The sequence below is a fragment of the Amblyraja radiata genome, chromosome 15 (assembly GCF_010909765.2).
Source record: "Amblyraja radiata isolate CabotCenter1 chromosome 15, sAmbRad1.1.pri, whole genome shotgun sequence".
Taxonomy (NCBI): domain Eukaryota; kingdom Metazoa; phylum Chordata; class Chondrichthyes; order Rajiformes; family Rajidae; genus Amblyraja; species Amblyraja radiata.
Window position 1 is genome coordinate 35133590 of NC_045970.1, and position 21195 is coordinate 35154784.

The following is a 21195-nucleotide window of genomic DNA, read 5'->3' on the forward strand; positions in this document are numbered from 1 at the left end:
AGACCAGTTAGCCTGACATCGGTGGTGGGGAAGTTGCTGGAGTCAATTATAAAAGATGAAATAGCGGCACATTTGGATAGCAGTAACAGGATCGGTCAGAGTCAGCATGGATTTACGAAGGGGAAATCATGCTTGACTAATCTTCTGGAATTTTTTGAAGATGTAACTAGGAAAATGGACAAGGGAGAGCCAGTGGATGTAGTGTACCTGGACTTTCAGAAAGCATTTGATAAGGTCCCACATAGGAGATTAGTGGGCAAAATTAGGGCATATGGTATTGAGGCTAGAGTGCTGATATGGATAGAAAATTGGTTGGCAGACAGGAAACAAAGAGTAGGGATTAGCTGGTCCCTTTCAGAATGGCAGGCAGTGACTAGTGGGGTAGCGAAAGGCTCAGTGCTGGGACCGCAGCTATTTACAATATACATCAATAATTTGGATGAAGGGATTCGAAGTAACATTAGCAAATTTGCAGATGACACAAAGCTGGGTGGCAGTGTGAACTGTGAGAAGGATGCTATGAGAATGCAGAGTGACTTGGACAGATTGGGGGAGTGGGCAGATGCATGGCAGATGAAGTTTAATGCGGATAAATATCTAAATGGAGTCAAGTTGGGAAAAGGGGAAGTACAACGGGATCTGGGGGTCCTTGTACATCAGTCTATGAAAGTAAGCAGGCAGGTACAGCAGGCTGTGAAGAAAGCGAATGACATGTTGGCCTTTATAACAAGAGGAATCGAATATAGGAGCAAAGAGGTCCTTCTGCAGTTGTACAGAGCCCTAGTGAGACCACACCTGGAGTATTGTGTGCAGTTTTGGTCGCCTAATTTGAGGAAGGACATTCTTGCTATTGAAGGAGTGCAGCGTAGGTTTACAAGGTTAATTCCTGGGATGGCGGGACTGTCATATGCTGCGAGAATGGAGCGGCTGGGTTTGTACACTCTGGAGTTTAGAAGGAAGAGCGGGGATCTCATTGAAACATATAAGATTGTTAAGGGTTTGGACACGCTAGAGGCAGGAAACATGTTCCCGATGTTGGAGGAGTCCAGAACCAGGGGCCACAGTTTAAGAATAAGGAGTAAGCCATTTAGAACGGAGATGAGGAAACACTTTTTCTCACAGAGAGTGGTGAGTCTGTGGAATTCTCCACCTCAGAGGGCAGTGGAGGCAGGTTCCCTGGATGCTTTCAAGAGAGAGCTAGATAGGGCTCTTAAAAATAGCGGAGTCAGGGGATATGGGGAGAAGGCAGGAATGGGGTACTGATTGGGGATGATCAGCCATGATCCCATTAAATGGCGGTGCTGGCTCGAAGGGCCGAATGGCCTACTCCTGCACCTATTGTCTATTGCATGACTGTTTAATAAGACCATTAACAGAGAATTTTGATTACAAATCAGAGTCTTTATTTCACTTCATATCCATGTATACCTGACATGACAATGCATTGAAGGTATACAATGTATTGAATATACAGGTATTTTCATATTCAATTTAACAAAATCAAGAAACAAGAATCACTGTGTCATAAAACAGAGTTCAATATAGTTCATTATTTTTGCAGAACTGAGGCATTTGAAATGCCAGAATAAAATAAAATTACATGAAAATCATATTGGTACACACTGTCATTTCTAGGCTGTGTGGGACACCTTTTAAAATAATAAGCAGAGAGAAAAATCTTGTATGATGTGAAGGAATCAACAGCAGATAGAAAATTGAGCAAATTGGATGTTTAAACTGTGATCTTTGGTTGGTATTTAAGATTGAAACCTCCTCCTGTGAAATGGGGATAGTTGGTTCTCTGAGGCTGGATTAAAGGCCGTCCTTCCTGCTCCAAGGCTTTTTCTTTCTCACTAGAGGGAAGAGGAAAAGAAATCCAGTTTAGTTTAGAAACATCAAACCTTTTTACAGGTCCAGAATTTGTTTCTTGTGTGTTCTAAATGACCTTTTCAAACCTGTACAGGTTTGCTCTGCTCTGTACAGGCCCTTCTTCAAAACCTCCAGGCAACTTCCCTTCTTGATCAGGATCCCCCAGCTAACACTGCCAGCAGATGTGCACACGCACCACACATGCATATGCGGGCACACTGGTGAATACATTCAAGTACTGAGAGTTCCTGATTCCAGCACCGGGGAGTCAAATGGAAATTATTCAGTGTTTCACCTGATTGAGAAGATAATCCCCGTAGATCACAGTGTCTCGAAATGCGTAGACCTTTCTTGGAATGTGACAAGGACTTGCTGTTGTGTGGAGTATGGATGCCTTCCAGAGGGAAGTGTGACAACTATTTTTAGGGAGAACGGAGTAGTAGGATATGGTGAATACAAGGAAATGCAAGTATGTCATACAAGGAGTAGGATATGCTGGTGTGACTGGATGCAGTAAGGTAGAAGGAGTCTTGTGTTACAGCACAAACACAGATCACCTATCATTCTCAATAGTTCCTTTCTGTGAGGTAAATTCGATGTGTTTCTATACTGCTGTGCTGTAATGATGAGATATCTATTTTTCAGCTCTCTGCATTGCACCAGAGTTTGGCTTGATTATATTTATGTACCGTGTTATCTGATATTGGTTAACATGCAAAACAAAACTTTTCACTGTACCTCAGCACACGTGACAATAATAAACCTATTATATATATTATATAAAAGATATGTCACATTAAGGTTGTTGGTGCCGTAGTCATTTTAGATCACTCACATTGATTCTGCTATCTCCACTTACACCTCTTCCATGCCAAGTTCTTGATTCTTTATGTCCCATTACCTTGCATGAGCATTCTCATGCAAGGTACAATTCCAGCCTTACCTCTTTCCCTACCTGTGTCATTGCTTAAAACCTGTTAGACATCTCAAATTTTCTATCCAATTCTGCCAAAAGGTGAAGGAACCAAATTGCTACCTATTCATTTGGCCATGAATTCTGCCGTATATTTTCAAGCATTTTTCTGTTTATATTTAAGCACTCGGATTCCCACCTGGATTACATGTTACTCAAGTTTAGTGGCAGATGTGTGCAGCGAGCAAGGGCAACTGTGCAAACCATTGGAAAGCACCCTATAATTTTAAAGATCACCAAGTCGTGCATATCCTCAAATTAAAAAATACTAAAGTTATGAGATGATATCCCTCAGCTAGAAACCCATGAGCTACGAGGAATGAGAAAGTTGCTTGATGAAAAGTGTGAATTCACTAACAGTCATGTTTTATTCCTACAAACAAATTAAACAACATTCAATTCTTATCGATTTTTTTGTAAATTGCTTTATAGCTTAAGCTAGTGCAAGATATTGATCACTTAACTGGTACACAGTATTAGATTTCATCTTCAAATGGAAATTTAGACTTATTCATCACACTGTATACATTGCAGTGCATTTCAGCACTTCTGCAGCACTTCAATAAATCTGGTGTGTTTAGAATATTCAAGATATTTAATCGTTTTAACCTTTTGAAGGTGAACATAGCATTTCTGCAGCATGTGCAAACTAAAACAGTAGGTAATACCTAGAATTTACAAAAACACTGTGATCCATGTCTGACACAAGGAATGCCGATTTTCCAAATAAAAAAAAAAACACAAAGTGCTGGAGTAACTCAGCGGATCAGACAGCATCTCTGGGGAACATGGATAAGTGATGCTTCGGGTGGGACCCTTCATAATGGGACTGAAGAAATGTCCCGACCCGAAAAGTCAGCTGTCCATGTCCTCCAGAGATGCTGCCTGACCGGCTGAGTTACTCCCCCACTTTGTATCCTTTTTTGAGGGACAAAGTCGGCCAGCTTGTGTTGGTCACATTTTGGAGACTTCCTCATTCGATTTGATTTGGTTTGATTTGATTTGATTTGATTTGATTTAATTTATTGTCATTGACTTCAATGAAGATACAACAAAATTCGTTTTCCCTTAGTCATACAAAAAAATTTTTTTTTTTAAAACACAAAACACAGAAACCAGTAGTCCACAACACAAACATCCCCACAGCAGCACCAAAGTTCCCCACTGTGAAGGAAGGAACCAAAGTCCAGTCAACCTCCTCGCTGATGTTCGACCTTTGACTGTAATTTGTATATGTTATTGCATTATAAAGGTTACATCGCCTCATCCAGTATACACATTTATTTGCTGTATAATATTTAGATCATCTAAATTTACTTGAGTGGTACATGGCAGAAGTCTTTATGCATCGCAATGGAACTTGTCCTTGAGTTAAAAATGGCAGAAAATAAATCGCAAAAATTGCCCGATGTTGTAACTCTGAAAATAAACCTGAAAATGCTGGTCAGGCAGCATCTGTGGAGAAAGAATCAGAAACAACATTTCAGGTGCAAGACTTTTTTAATCAAATCTGATCTGCTGAATCCAGGAGGCGCTACAGCTTCTTCCCTGCTTCTTCCCTGCGGCTGTCACACTACTCAACAATGTACCTCGGTGACTGCCAATCACTCCCCCCCCCCACCCCCGGACACTCCTCCCACAGGAAAAACACTATGACTGTATGACTGTATGCATGCAAATAGATTTATTTATTGATATCATATACTATGTCGCTCTTCCAAGGAGATGCTAACTGCATTTCGTTGTCTCTGTACTGTACACTGACAATGACAATTAAAGTTGAATCTGAATCTGAAAACTCCCAACCCGAAATGTCACTTGTCACTTTCCCTCCATAGACGCTGCCTGACCCACTGAGTTCCTCCAGCACTTTGTGTTTACTCCAGATTCCAACATCTGCAGTTCCTTGTGTCCCCTCCAACAGTTTTTTTTGTTGCTGATCTGCCGAGTATTTCCAGCATTCTCTTATTTTTCTAATTTCAAATGTAACATTAATAAGACATTTACATGCACGTAAACGCATTGCTCTTCATTACAGAGTAATCTTACTAGTTACTGATCTGTGCTGATGCTTTGGCCCAGCATGTACGGCTGAAAATTAAATGAATACAGCTGATTAGCTTTTAAACTATGTTCATATGGGGAACCAAGTGTATTTATTAAGTAATTGCTTTGCCGTTATGGCTTTGCTGGTGAACTCAGTGGAACCTTCCTGACATTTCTGCAGCGATTATACTTTATTGCATAAAAATTATGCAAGGGAAATGATCCAATACATTGACTCAGATGCCTGAAAAGTGTAAAATTGCTTTGCACAGCTCCTATATGTTTAATAACTTCCTGTGCCATTAGCATACAAATGCGTCAGTGTTGCATTACTTTAATTCAGATGCAATATGTTGCTGTGTGAGCTGAGGCAGCACAATATTGTGCCAGTCATTCCAGACATTTAACAAGATGATCACTGCTTGAGTTTGATCTAAGAAGTAGGTTTAGAGGAATATATGGGCCAAACACAGGCAGGTGGGACTAGTGTAGATGGGGCATGCTCGTTGGCATGGGCAAGTTGGGCCGAAGGGCCTGTTTCCACGCTGTATAACTCTATGACTCTAGGTAATGTGGTCACTTTCAAAATGGCACCAGGCAGTGGAAAGAGTTGCTTCTTCTGAGGTAATCCCTCAACAGTGAGGATAACTCGCTTCCATCCCAGTTGTGAGGTGGCGGATGAGGTCAAAGTGGGTGCGTGAATAGTCTGAGACTTGGTGCACTCCTTTCATTTGTGAACAACCAATGCATAACCTCGAGGATCTCAATTGTGTCCCAAATGCTCCTTTTCCACTTTGAGCAGTTCGTGGGGCATTTTGGAAAGTTAAATGATGCTTGGTGAAAAGTGTGCATGGTGTGCTGACACACCTTTAATGTTTCAGCACTGACTTCATTGAGCGTGCATAAAAGGTCTTCGAAATTCAAGACAAACCTGACGTAAAACGATCTTTGTGCAGCAGCGATCCCTGCTCTCCTTTGCCTTGTGGAAGAGCGGGGACTCACTGACAGCTATCCCTGTGCTTCACAGCACATTTGCTCCCATACGAGATTCATCAATATTATGATAAACACTGACCACTCCGCTGTTATTTCTCTCTGCAGATATTAAGCTGAAGACAGCTCAATCATGCAAACCGATCACTGATAATATCACTGTGGACACAAATGGCCCTTGTAATTATAATCTTGAACATTAGCAGATATAGATGTAATGGTTTCACATGAATTATTTCACCCACTGCAGCCGCTCCACCATTTAACCTATGTAAGTAGGTAGAAGCATCTCAGATTAATAGAGGAAGGAATTGGGTGCAAGTTAATTTGCAAATATTTCATCCTGCAATTCCAAAAGATTGCATTCATCGTTTTTATTTTCCAACTTTGGACCGCTGGTAAAGAGCTTTGTGTGAAATTTATGAAGGTCAACGATGCACTGCCCACGGTAATATCTGAGCTGTGATGCTCTGCAAGGCCAGAAGAACATGATGTGAAACGCATACTGCCAGCCCGTCCTTTTCACATATGTATGGGATGTACTACAAAGATGCATTCTCTGCCTTTCATTTACCAAGCACTCTGGTCGTTGCGCCGACACTTGAATGAGAAGGAGCCAAGCACAAGTGAGGACATCTGACTGATAAGCTTTCTTCCTTTATTACATGAAAGGCGTCTATGTTCTTGAAATAGATGACATCTCTGAATATTCCGGCACAAAACTGATCAAAAAATGCACACTTTGATGTGTTCAGAATTCAGAACTGACTCCAGCGGCTGCAACACAGCTTTATCAGAACTAGTTGCAAAACAATTAAAACAGAGGGTGTTTCAAATAATAGGATTATACCTTTCATATCTCTGTTATTCCATTACTAATAAATTCCTGAAGGACCGGGCATTCTCACGCATGTTGTGCTTTTTTAATCTAATGAAAAGCATACTTTGGGGAAATGCATATTCTTTCAGGCTACAAGTAAAGTGTTTGAACTACACTATGATCTGATAGGTTGTGTCTTGATCAAGGCCTTCTAAACTGTCAAGACTAAAAATTCTCCCTCTTCAACCACCAGCGACTGGCATTTGCCCTCTTTATTTTGGCATCTTTGGTCCATTTTATGATATTTTACAAATATTTTCCCAACAGTTTGGGCTTCACAAGATATCAATGTGCTACTTCCAAACCTTGCAATGCATTCAATTAAGCCGCATGAAAAACATATTTTTAATTAATTGTGTTTATAATGACAAGTTTGAAGTAGAAATCACTACTTTTGATAGAGTTCATTTCAAATGCTTTTACATTACATTTTCCAGCATGTATAATGTAACCATAACTACCATAATACACATGCTATTTAGTTTTTATTTTAGTTTAGAGATACAGTGCAGAAACAGGCCCTTCGGCCCACCGAGTCCGTGCCGACCAGCGATTCCCTACACACTAGGGACAATTTACAATTTTTAGCAAAGCCAAAAAACCTACAAACTTGTACATCTTTGGAGTGTTGGAGGAAACCGGAGATCCTGGAGAAAACCCATGCAGGTCATGGGGAAAATGTACAAACTCTGTACCCAGGTCAGGATCGAACCCGGGTCTCTGGCGCTGTAAGACAGCAACTCTACTGCTGCACCACCGTGCCGCTATTGTATGCTATAAAACACTTCCTGTAAATATGTTGAGCTAATTAAAGAGACATAAATTGTGTACTGGTTTACCTCTAGATTCTAAGCCAAGTCAATAGACATTGTTTGACTGATCATACATTCCTACTTCCAATTATCTATTCCTTAAGCACAAGTTACATCATAGAAACATAGAAACATAGAAGATAGGTGCAGGAGGAGGCCATTCAGCCCTTCGAGCCAGCACCGCCATTCAATGTGATCATGGCTGATCATGCTCTAACACGCTATATTAATGAAGAAGGATAGACACAAAGTGCTGGAGTAATTCAGCAGGTCAGACAGCATCCTAGAGAAAATGGGTAGGTGATGTTTCGGGTCGGGACACTTCTTCAGATCGCTGACTAGCACTCAGTGTCTATCTTTGGTATAAACTAGCAGCTGCAGTTGCTTCTTATTACATTAATGAAAAATGACTTTGTTATAATGGCCTCATCATGGGCTAAATCAAATGTTGTCCCTTAAATTGCAGGGGGTAGGGGGTGGGGGGGAGGAGCTGGGGGGGGGGGGGGGGGGGGGGGTTGCACCTCAGGTCTCATGTTGGAGTGATCAGAGGAGATGCCAAGAGACAGCAATGTAACAGTAGCTGAGAAACAAAACTGTTGAATTATAAAATGATAATTCCCCTAGATGTTGTACTCCCGTACTGGGTAGCTTGACAACGTGACTCAAAACAAAAGTACGTACATCACGTATTTCTAATGTTTAAATTGGTTGGAGAGAGCTTTGTGGACAGAATGAACAATGTCATAAACGTTTAGGTCAAATGGTTTGCACTCTGTGTCTGTGATAAAAGACCTATAAATTATTCGCAATTCTACTACCTGACAAATGGGTAAAAGGTTAAAAGCAAAATGAATCAATAATAAGCAAAGTAGGTAAACATAAACATATCATCAGATGTAGAATATATTCTGTTACTTAATCTCACCTGCCTTAGAATGAGTAATAGACTAATTTCCTTTCCTCTCGGAAGATCTGTCCGGTGCCCAGCACATTGATGGCATCATAAAGAAAGCCCATGAATGTCTCTACATCCTTAAAAGATTGAGGAGACAGCTGTGGATGTCAATGGATATTTTTAAGGCGGAGATTAACAGCTTCTTGATTAGCATGGGTGTTTTACGGGGAGAAGGCAGGAGAATGGGGTTGAGAGGGAAAGATAGATCAGCCATGATGGAATGATGGAGTAGACTTGATGGGCTGAATAGCCCATTTATGCTCCTATAATTTTTAGCTCCTAGATTCAGTGTGTCAACGAATACTTTCTTGCATTTCTACAGTGGAGAGCTTCTTGACAGGTAGCGTCATTGCCTGGTTCGACAACTCGAACGCCCAGAACTGAGGAAGATTACAAGAAGTGGTGGACACCGCTCGGCCCATCACGACTACCGCCATCCCCACCATCGAAGGGATCCATAGGAGGCGCTGCCTCAAAAAGGCTGCCAGCATCATGAAGGACCCACACACACCACACTGGCCATGCTCTCATTTCACTCTTGCTGTTGGGAAGAGGGTATAGACGTCTGAAAACCATGGCCTCCAGATTCAGGAGCAGCTCCATCCCAACTACCAACAGTCTCTTGAAAACTACAAACAATGAACAATGAACTTTCTTGGTTACTCTAGGGACTTAGGGCTTTATTTTGCACAAACGTTTTTTAAATTTTCTTGACTTTGTTTTGTTTATTATGTTATCTGTGGGTTCGGTGTTCACAGACTTGTTGTGCTACTGCAAGCAAGAATTTCATTGTTCCATTTTCAGTACATATGACAATTAAATACTCTTGACTCTTGATCTGACTCTTTTCCCCATCACCTTTCTCTACCACTTTAAAAAACGGTGAGCAACTTTTTTGCGGGATGAATGCAAAATAATTATGATGGACATTGACGAAAATAGAAAAGCATTTAACTTTCTGCAAGGTCATTTGCATTGTTTCAATTTATTGAGTTAAAAAAAGGCAAATTTAAATCATGTCGTAATTTTAAAACATCTTCTGGAGATTTTAATTGGTTGTGATTAGTTTCGAGCTGGTGGAAATCTGCGGCATTCGCATTAAAAGATCCAAGATTGCAGGTCTAAGTCGGACTGCACACAAAGAAGGCAAATTAAATTTAGCTTTGAGACACCAGGCCCACTGAATACCAGAAAGTGGCAATAATGATGAATTTACACAAATAAATTACTAGCTATTGATTGCGTGTTGCTATGGGCAACCTGAGCTGATTTCTTCTAAAGGAAGTAGGAAATTGACATTTGGGTGCCCTTGTATCCCAATTGTATCACGTGGAGCAAGTTGTTCAACTGAAAATGGGGGGTTATAGCCTTTACTGAAATGAGGTTGAAGTATAAAAGGAAGTCTTCATGCTGAAGATAGGCACAAAAAACTGGAGTAACTCAGCAGCATCTCTGGAGAAAAGATTCGGGTCGAGACCCTTCTTCAGTCAAGGGAGAGGGAAAAGAGATATATAGAAGGTACATAGAAGAAATGAATGAAAGAAATGTAAAAAGCAATGAAGATTAAGGAAAGGTTGCTGCTGCAAAGGGCCACAAAGATATTTGGTTTCCGCCCGAAACGTTGTCTATTTCCTTCGCTCCACAGATGCTGCTGCACCCGCTGAGTTTCTCCAGCACTTTTGTCTATTTGTTTTATAAGTTTACAGGTTCGCTCGATTCAGTAGTTCCCCCAGGAACAAAGACTGAGCAAAATGGACTTATGTTTCCTGGAGTTTAGCAAAATTAGAGATGATCTCATTGAAGGATATATTTGCTAGTAAATGTTGAGCAGTTGTTTCCTCTGCCTGAGTCTTACGTACAATGGTTCATAGACTCAAGACATTGGGTCAGCCATTTAGAACTGAGATAAGGAAAGGTTTGTTCACTTAGTACTTTGTGAACACTTGCCCAGGGCAATGGCGTTGTTGAGATTTTTTGGAAACTAAGTGAATCAAGTGGAAATAAAGGACAAAGTTATCCCTGTTCAATGGTAGAGCAGACACGAGGGGCCACGTGCCTTTTCTACGTCTATTTCCTACGTTATTGAAAGATGAACCTAGAACAAAGAGCACAGATTCATTGGATCCAGGATTGAGAAATTAACGCTAAAATGTTCCAGATGCAGTGGAATGTACCAGTTCAATGAAGCCTAAATGAGCGAAGGATTTTAGCAGAATAAATTATAAATTATTTCCTCCTAGGTACTAGGGAGTTTCAAACTCAAATTTTTCAAAAGAACAGTGAAGGTAGGAGTTAAAAGAAATCTGAAACTTTGTTGGGTGTTTAAAAGCAAAATTGACTGTGTTCAGAAATAGAAGATAATGGGATCATAGTAGATCATTCAATTTGGAGAGCTCAGAGAGTGCAATATACCAAGGGACCTTGTTTGGTGCTGTAATATATCGATGATCAGTGAAAAATAACCGCAGTCTCAGAAATAATTTACTGCCTCATTATATTTTACCTCCACATTCGGTGACAGACTTGCTAAAATTATGCTCACTGGATTTCCCACTTTCCTGCTCCCATCCCAGACTTGACTCACTCTGACTGCCCACCAGCTTCCCACTGTGCCTCTCTTATCATTGTCCGAATGACCCACTGAGCTATTTGTTGCCACTTTTCGGTGGGCAGTAGGCTCATTATAGTTCTCCAGAGATGCCGCTTGACCTGCTGAGTTACTACAGCACATTGTGTCTTTGTTTGTAAAGCAGCACCTACAGTTCCTTGTTTCTCTATTATTTTTTCCACCTGCCTCTTTCGTGCTGAATGCCTGCTGGGAAAAGCCTGGTTGACTTCTTTCACATTCAATTTGCTACTCCAATTTGAGCTCTACAAACATTTCAACCCTTGCTTTCTCTCCCACAAAGTTTGCAGTATTTCTTAAATCTCTCCCTCCCTGACATCTTCATGACCATCCCTCAACATGCGTTAGTTATATCTTGATTGGCGCAGCAATCTCTGATCATTTTCCTATTTTATTCTCTATTGTTAGTTCTATTCTCTTTCCAAACCTGGTATGTTTCAGAATCTCCCTCTCCCACCCGCAAAAGCTTCTCAAATTTATTTTCACTGTACTTTCAAATTCCCACCCAGCTTGTCTCTGGCCCACTATTTATCCTTATGTTTCTGTACCTACATGGTTTCTGCTAAGTAATTTCCACTTTGACCTTTATCCCACCAAAGATAATATCGTCCCTCGCATGTGCCAAAATCCATTTCACTGTTTCAAAATGGTGGACTGGCCACGTGAAGGGTTCGTCAGCAAACCTGAATGAATATGCCAGAGTTGTCATCAACTTCATAAAGAAATGCATGAACATGTGTGTACCTATAAAAACATTCCAACTCTTCCCAAACCAGAATCCATGGATGATGCAGGAGATGGGTAATCTTTGAGATCTGTGGCATTTAGCACTGGTGATCGATCCAGAGTAATTCAAGAAAGATGCGCAACAGCTGTGGAAGGGTTTGCATGCTATATATTCCTAAAAGGCAAAACTGGGTTGTATAAGTGGCAACAACGCATCACATCTTGACCTCAATGTGTTTTATGCCCATTTTGAAATGGGGAACAATGATAACCCCTCTACACTGATGACCCTGTGATCTCAGTCTCTGAGGCCAAAGTCAGAGCATCTGTCAGGAACATGAAGCCACACAAAGTGTTCGGCCCAGATGGAACACCTAGCTGAGTACTAAAACCAACTGCCTGGGGTATTCAAGGATATCTTCAACCACTTGCTTCTGTGGGTCTGAGGTTCCCACCTGCTTCTAAAAGGGCATCTATTGCAGTGGTGCCTAAGAAGAGCATGGTGACCTGCCTCAATTCTAACTGTCTGGTAGCACCTACATCCACTCCAATGAATTGTACAAATTGTGTTTGTGCAAATGCAGGCAACGACATTTCGTTCAGACCGAAAGGTCTGAATGGCAAATAAAGGATCTAATCTAATCTAATTTAATCTAAGAATTGCTTTGAAAGTTTGGTTATGTTTCAAATCATCTCCTGCCTCAGAAATTACATGGATCCACTTCAATAGGAACCTAAGGGACAACTTGTTCACTCAGAGGGTGGTCGGCATATGCAATGAGCTGCCAGAGGAGGTGGTGGAGGTAGTACTATAAGACACAGCATTTAAAAGACACTTGGACAGATACATGATTAGGAAAGGTTTAGAGAGATATGGGCCAAATGCAGGCAAATGTGACTCATGTAGATGTCAGCATGGACGTTTGCCCGGAAGGCCTGCTTTTGTGCTGTATGACTTGATGACTCTAATTTGCAGGTCAATAGCAGATACAGGTACTATGAAACTATATCTCCACTCTACTCTGGGTCACCTGGATAACAGGAACACATGCGTCAGGCTGCTTGCTGTTCAACTGCACCTCAGCGCTCAACACAATCTGTCTGACTGACCACAACATGGACTCAGATAGAGCGACAGTACTAGGGTGATGGATACAGTCATCTGGAGTGAGGGGAGCAGATTTACAGAGGCAGCATCACCCCTCTGCAGTGCCTCTCCAATCCAAGTAATCTGTTGGAGAACAGATGGCTGTGGTGTTGTGATGCATTGCTAATCTCTTTGCACATTAGTAGCTGCAGCCATGATTCCAACAAGTTGCGTTTGTATGGCAGCAGGTTGTGTTTGTACAGCAGCAAGCTGTTCCTGCAATACAACAGTCCATTCTTTCAATGAAGCACCAGACCGGGAAGTTTCTGCTTGTTCTCTAGTCAGAAGGTGGTGAATGTGTGGAATTCATTGCCACAGACGGCTGTGGAGGGCAAGGTATTTTTAAGATGCAGTCTGTACGTTGGCTGTGGAGGCCAATGGATATTTTTAAGGTGGAGATTGACAGATTCTTGATTAGTATGGGTGTCAGGGATTATAGGAAGAAGGCAGGAGAATATTGGAGAGGGAATGATCAATCAGCCATGATTGAATGGTGGAGCAGACTTAATGAGCCAAATGGCCTAATTTGCTCATATAACTTATGAATTTATTATGGAAACTGAATTATCAGATATCAAACGCTACAATATAGTAGGCTTCACTAATGTGTCAGTGGAAATTCCCATTATTTCCGTTGGTTCCAAGCTTTGAAGTCAAGTGAGCTTGATAGACACAAAGTACTGAAGTATCTTGGCATTTGAGGCAGGATCTGTGCAGGAAAAGCATAAGTGATGTTTCGGATCAGAACCCTTCTTCAGTCTATCCTTTTTCTCCAGAGATGTTACCTGACCCACAGAGTTACTCCAGCACTTTGTGTCTATCTTTGGCATAAACCAGCATCTGCAGTTCTTTGTTTCTGAACTTTGTGGCTATCTGAAAGAAGAAAGACACAAGGACAAGGTTGTGTTGAGATAAGGTGTGTGTAGATACCACCATGTCCTATGCTTCAGCCCACTACTGGACATGGACTTAGTAATAGCCAAAGGTCTATTGGAGGCGGTGCCTCAAAAAGGCAGTCAACATCATCAAGGACCCACATCACTTCAAGAGCACAAGAGATGTTTTAGTGAGTGTTACACATACATCTAGTTGATGTGCCTGCCGTGGCTGAATAACTGGCAACATTAGTAAGCTGTGCGATGTGGGCGTGAGGTTTGCACCAGAGGTGAGTATGTAGTGAATCATAAAATTGCTGGGGGCATGACCAGATTGAAAGAGGTTATTGGGAGTTGAGTGGTGGAGGTGTGGTGCCTTCAGTAAAGTGTGAGGCTCGTGGTGGCAATGGAGGAATGTAACATTGCATGTTCTTGGAGCTTGACTCCTCAACTCCTGACAAGAGGGTCTCACAAAAATCTCTGTGCAAACAAAACATTTTCCCTCTTTGCTTACTGAACCAACATTTAATGCACTGATGTTTCAAATAGAAATGCACGTTTGAACATCACCAAGCTCAGACTGAGTTCCTGACAGCAGTTTTAGTTTTAGTTTTAGTTTTAGTTTTAGTTTTAGTTTTAGTTTTAGTTTTAGAGATACAGCGTGAAAACAGGCCCTTCGGTCCACCTAACGAGTCTTACACTGAGTTCCACAACAATTGGTATTCATAATTAACATTAGGTCTGCAGCATAAACTTTAGACTTTAGACATACAGCCCGTAAACAGGCCCTTTGGCTCACCGAGTCCACGCCGACCACCCCATACGCTAACACTATCCCACACACTAGGGACAATTTACAATGTTTACCTCAGCCAATCAACGTACAAACCTGCACATCTTTGGAATGTGGGCTGAAACCGGAGCACCCAGAGAAAACGCACGTGGTCACAGGGAGAACGTACAGTACAACTCCTTACAGACAGTACCCTTGGTCAGGATCGAACCAGCGTTTCCAGCACTGTAAGGCAGCAACTCTACCGCTGTGCCACTGTGCCGCCGAAGTGTACTATCTCTGTGATTATGTTGACTCAATGCTACTCATGATTCACCCAACATGAGTGGTGTGATCAGCGAATTTGTAGATGGCATTACAGTTGTGCTTTGCCACACGGTCATGGGTGTAATGAGTAGAGAGCAGGGGTGTGAAGAACACAGCCTTGAGGAGCACCTCTGTTGATGTTCAGTGAGGAGGAGATGTAGTTACTGATTTGCACTGATTGAGGTCTGCCAATGAGGAAAACAGGGATCCTGTTGTGAAGGGAAGTACAGAGACTCAGCTTGCTGGAGTTTGGTGAGGATGATATCATTGAATGCCAAGCTCTAGTCGATGAACAGCAGCTTGATATATGTGTTCCTATTACTGGACGATAGTAATTAAGCAGGTGACCATGCTTTTCTTAGGCACCAGTAAGATAGTTGGCCTTTTAAAGCAGACAAGGACCTCAAACAGCAGAAACATGAGGTTAAATTTTAGAATCCTGCCTTTTAATTTATACTGCAATTTTCAATTCTGTCAGCAAAATAAGATAATTTACTTTTCTCAACATTACACTTATTTTGCCATCTAATTGCCCGTTTGACTAGCTTGTCTATATCGTTTTTAAGTCAATTATTATCCTCCACACAGTTCAACATATTTTTAAGACTTGTATCATTGACAACATTGGACATTGAGCCCTGCAATCAGTTGATGGCCTGAAGTCACTGTCATCAACCTATATTAAGAGAAGCAGTGATTTAAGTAGAAACTACTTGCATAATCCACCAAGCACTGCGGAAATGTAAGCAAAAAAGAATTTCACAGTGCGTTTGCATGTGACAATAAAGCACATTGATCATTGAAATAACCTTTCATTCAGCTCTGTTTGAACTAATTTGCTATCCATGCTGTTATAACCACTGTTCTTCCACGGGTTTCAATCTTGACATCAAGCCTATTATGTGGTATTTCATCCAATGTCTTTGTTTAACCCTCCACATGAGCTTGCGTGTAACAAATTCATTCTTTTTTTTTTCTTTTAGGCTAGAATATCAAGTATCTCCTAATACTTTTGAGAGAGTTTTCAATGCACTCCATTACACAAGTAACAATCAGCAAATGTAAAATTAAAATACCAGCAACACAAGAGACATGCTTTATTGGATGGGAAAACAATTGCTTTTCTATTTTCTGGATTCCAATTGTCTGCAAAATATTCTCCTCTCCCATCCAAATTAGCTGGAGATACCCACAAAATGCTGGAGTAACTCAGGCAGCATCTCTGGAGAGAAGAAATAGGTGACGTTTCTGCATCGTGAAGCTTGATCAGCTCTTGTCGGTCTTGTACAATATCAGAGGCTAACTGAATGATGGAGAGGCTTTGAGGTTTTTATTATGATCTGTCCACAGATATGTCAAGACTTTTCGAAGAACAGTCACCAATATTGCTGTCTGGGTGATTTGAAATAAAAGGAACTGTTTTATTTCACCAGTTTTCATATATAGAGCCATGCCTCTTAATCATTATTGCTGGTGATGATTTGTTCATTTGCATACCTTTCATTCATTTGTTCTTTGTACCTTTTCACATCTCTTGTTTCCCTCTCCCCTGACTCTCACTGAAGAAGGGTCTCGACCCGAAACGTCACCTATCCTTTTTCTCCAGAGATGCTACCTGACCCTTGAGTTATTCCAACTTTTTGTGCGTATCTTTGTGGTAAACTAGCATCTGCAGTTCATTCCTACACATCGTGTCTCCTGATTTTAAATTTATTTCAAGCCAGTTCAATTTGTATCATAACCTTCACATGGAGCCATAACCAAGGATCAAATTTAATCTAAATTAGATTAATCTAATTAGATCTAAATCTAATCTGGAAGGAATTGAGGAGAGTTGTTGACATTACCCAGATCGTCACACACGCCAACCTCCCTTCCATTGACTCCATCTATACTTCACGCTTCCTCGGCAAGGCTACCAACATAATCAAAACCAGTCTCAGTCCAGTCACTCCCTCTTCTCCCCATTCCCATCAAGCAAAATGTACCGAAGTTTGAAAACAAATACCTCCAGATTCAGGAACAGTTTCTTCCCAGCTGCTATCGGGCAACTGAACGGTCCTCTCAAAAGCTAGAGTGTGGTCCTGACTTCCCATCTACATAATTTGAGACCTTTGAACTTCCTTTAATCGGACAATCATGCAAACAAAAGCTTTTCACTGTATCTCCGTACACGTGACAACAATAATAAGCTAAACTAAACTAATTGTTCTACTGCGCATTGGCAATAAAAGGTAGGGGTGTTTTGGTGGCATCTCTCCTCCACGTCACCCTTGCTCCCTTACACCAATTGTTTAAAACGTTTAAAATCTATTGCTGAATTGTAATGATATTTTGGCAGAGTAATTTATACATAATTTCCCGCCTTATTCATGTTACTTGTTGAGTGCAGGCAGAGGCTAGTTAGTTAACTAATTATGTAACAAAGCCTGTAAAATCCCACGAGATAATTGATACTGCTCCAAACCAAATTCATGAAAGAAGTTGACTTTGAAATATTTAGTTGCTCTCCTTGCTGTAAACTGTGAGTCACCAATCCCAAGCTTAATTACTTTGCCAAATAAACTCAACAAATCCCGAACCCAAACACTTCTGAGCAATGACACATTTACTCTGGGAATTTTGACATGAATTAATACAATACTGGTGAAAATAGCAACAAACGAGATAATGTATTCAAACAGGTCATTTAAAGAAACAAGGCTGTGTTGGTGTATATTCAAATATTTAAAGTAGCATGATAATACATCTAACTTTGATGCACCCAGGTATATACTAAACCCTGTTTCAGTCCAAGCAGCCTTCACAGAGGATGACAAGTTGATATGTGAATGCAACCCTTATGACAATTAGGGTGGTTTCTTCTTTCTTTCATATATATGTATATGTATATTGTAATTTGTTTTTTGTTCTTCCCTTTACCGCACCATTCTCTAGTTATGAGCTTAGGCAGCACATTTTCTAACAGGTCAGTGTGTGTCAGATAAACAAGCATGTCAGCAAAGCAATGTGATTATCCTGCCATTTTCCCTCCTTCCAAGAATTTCAAGTGTTTTTGAATCCCCCTGGAATGGTGGCTTTGTATCTGAAAGTCATATTTGGCTATTTTATGCTATATAGCACATGTATCCCAAATGCATTGTGAAATAAAGCAATTTTATTTCTCACCCGAAATCCCAACTTACAAGACAAATGACGGATTTCGTAGGAGGGAGGTGTGCATTTGGTTGAAGTAGGGAGTCAGGCTGTCTGAGAATAAGCACTGCGCTCTTCAAAAATACTTTGACTTGGGCACAATTGTTCACAATGACATATATCTGAGTTGAGTCCGAACTGTGAGGCCTGGAACTGGAGCTGGAAGCCAGACTGGAATTCAGCCTGATAAAGGGTCCCGAACCAAAACGTCGCCCATCCATGTTCTCCAAAGATGCTGTCTGACCTGCTCAGTTACTCCAGCTCTTTCTGTCCTTTTGTGCATACAGAAGAGCTCACTGAACAATTCTGGTTTGCACTAGATCTGTAAGAAAGCTTATCTGCGACAATATTTCAAACTGTGATTGAGGACTTATCCAAGTAATGGATGAAATGCCCATATTCTCATTCATTTCTTCTCCATTAATGACTGTGGATGCTTAAATCCAATATCGCTAACTCCAATGAAATCCTACTCACTCACCTGTAAGCTCCTCATCATTTTGGGCTTATGTCTTTCTCAATATGGCTTCGCAAACAGTCTGTCTGAACCTTTCTTCTTTGATGTTTTTTTAATATGTGTTAAATTATGTTTTTTGTGTTCTTTAGCTCGCTTTATGTGGGGGGTGGGGTTGGGGGAATTTTTTTCTAATCTCTTACCTCGATGGCGATGCGATTTTTTTTTGTATCTCCATCCTGCGGACTTAACATCATGGAGCCCGCGGTCTCTGGTCAGACACCGACTTCGGGGACTCCATGCCACAGGAGCTTTGACCGCCCTGACGCGGGGGCTTCCACTGCCGGCTGCGGGAGATTCGATCGTCCCGACCGAAGGTTCGACTGCCCCGACCGTGGGAGAAGAATGAAGGAAGAAGGTTGGACTTTATTGCCTTCCATCACAGTGAGGAATGTGGGGAATCAGCTGCGGTGGATGTTTATGTTAACTTTTATGTAGTTGTGTGACTTGTTGCTTTTTTTCGGTATGGCTGTATGGTAATTTGCATATCACTGTACCTTAATTGGTACATGTGACAATAAAAGACCTTTGAAACCTTTGTGATAAATTCTACACAACTAAATGAAGGTTACTAATATCTTCTTTAAAGGATGTTCATCAAAATCGAGTGATACATAACAATAATAATAATAATAAACTTTATTTATAAAGCGCTTTAAACAACCACAGTTGCCACAAAGTGCTGTACATGAGAACTCATGGACAAAAATTTATTACAAACCATTAAAAACCGTAAAACGAAGGACTAAAAACAGTAAAAATTAAAAGACATTAAAAGCACTAAGAACAGGAGCAATGTCTCAGCCAGTGTCGAAAGCCAGAGAATAAAAATGAGTTTTTAGGGAGGATTTGAAGATGGACAGTGAGGGGGCCTGTCTGATGTGCAACGGCAAGGTGTTCCAAAGTGTCGGAGCAGCAACAGAAAAGGCTCTATCCTCTCTGAGCTTCCGCTTAGACCGTGGTGCCTCAAGGAGCAGCTGATCAGCTGACCTGAGGCACCGGGCAGGAGCATATAGGTGGAGCAGCTCAGAGAGGTAAGGCGGGGCGAGCCCATTCAACGATTTGAAAACAAATAAAATAATTTTAAAATGAACTCGAAAGCGCACTGGGAGCCAGTGAAGGGAGGCCAAAATTGGCATAATGTGCTCCCTCTTTCGAGTTCCGGTCAAAAGGCGAGCGGCAGCATTTTGAACCAGCTGGAGACGAGCCAATGAAGCTCGTGCGACTCCAGAGTAGTGCGTTACAGTAATCCAGCCTAGATGTAATAAAGGCATGGATTACTGTTTCAAGGCGTTTGGGAACGTTTGCTGAGATGACAAAACAGGAGATTCCAAAATTAAGCAAGAAAGATAGGAAATGTAACTTTTGATATTTAATGGATCTATTTTCTGGTCGTCTTCTTCTTGCTTATGACGTGCACAGCCTAAAGTTGTAGGACAACTTGTTCTATTTGATCTTGTTTGATTGTGCATGCCAGGTTGAAACAGGGCGGACCAATTCGTCGAAACAGGGCGGACCACGTGAAGGTTGCAATCTCCCACCCATATTTTCTGGTTAGGTTAATTAGCAAATGAAAATAAAATGTAATCATCATATTTAATATATTATTCTGCAGCCATTAGATACACCTGTGAAACCTTCCAAATAGGTTAAGTTTCATAATTCATTGGAATTATTCACAGCAGGATCCTGTAACTTTGTAAATATATCTGCCTTGCATAGGAAATGCTACTTCATAATGAAATGAAACTGTATACATCAATAGTTCTAATTAGCACAACTCACTAATGCATTAACCATAATCAATTTACAATTCTTACCAAGCGAAGAATAGCCAAATCATAGCTGCTCTTAGTGTACATTACCTGTTCTATCACCAAATTAAAATCTATTAATTTTACAAGTATTAGCCTGCAATAGTTGAACACCCCCATCTGAGTGTTAATTTACAGGTTCTTCCCAGGGTTACATCAGATTTCCATTACTGAGAACTGTTCGTAATACAAACAAGTCAGAAATGGGACAGCAAACCCAGCGGTACAGTGGCACAGCGGTAGAGTTGCTGCCTCACGGTGCCAGAGACCCAGGTTCGATTCTGACTATGGTGCTGTTTCTACAGAGTTCGTACATTCTGTGTGGGTTTTCTCCGGGTGCTCCGGTTTCCACCCACATTCCTAAGACATGCAGATTTGTACGTTGATTGGCTGAGGTAAACATTGTAAATTGTCCCTAGTGTGTGGGATAGTGTTAGCGTATGGGTTGGTCGGCGTGGACTCAGTGGGCCAAAGGGCCTGTTTACGGGCTGTGTGTCTAAAGTCTAAAGTTTATGCTGCAGACCTAATGTTAATTATGAATACCAATTGTTGTGGAACTCAGTGTAAGACTCGTTAGTGCACTGCAATGAAAACAATCACATCATCTTATGATCCACTGGATAACATCTAGAAATTGAGAGCTTTCAACTGACCCATTATGGTTACTTATA

The 21195-nt window shown here is 41.1% G+C and overlaps 1 protein-coding gene across 1 annotated transcript in view; it reads right to left on the reverse strand.

Moving 5' to 3' along the window:
- Positions 1-1380: 1380 nt before the first annotated feature.
- Positions 1381-21195, reverse strand: part of cfap58 (cilia and flagella associated protein 58) — a 187453-nt gene continuing 167638 nt past the window's right edge. The window contains exon 18 of the mRNA XM_033034013.1: positions 1381-1853. Coding sequence (XP_032889904.1) covers positions 1733-1853 — 121 coding nt within the window. The 3' untranslated portion in view covers positions 1381-1732. The remainder of the gene's footprint in view (positions 1854-21195) is intronic.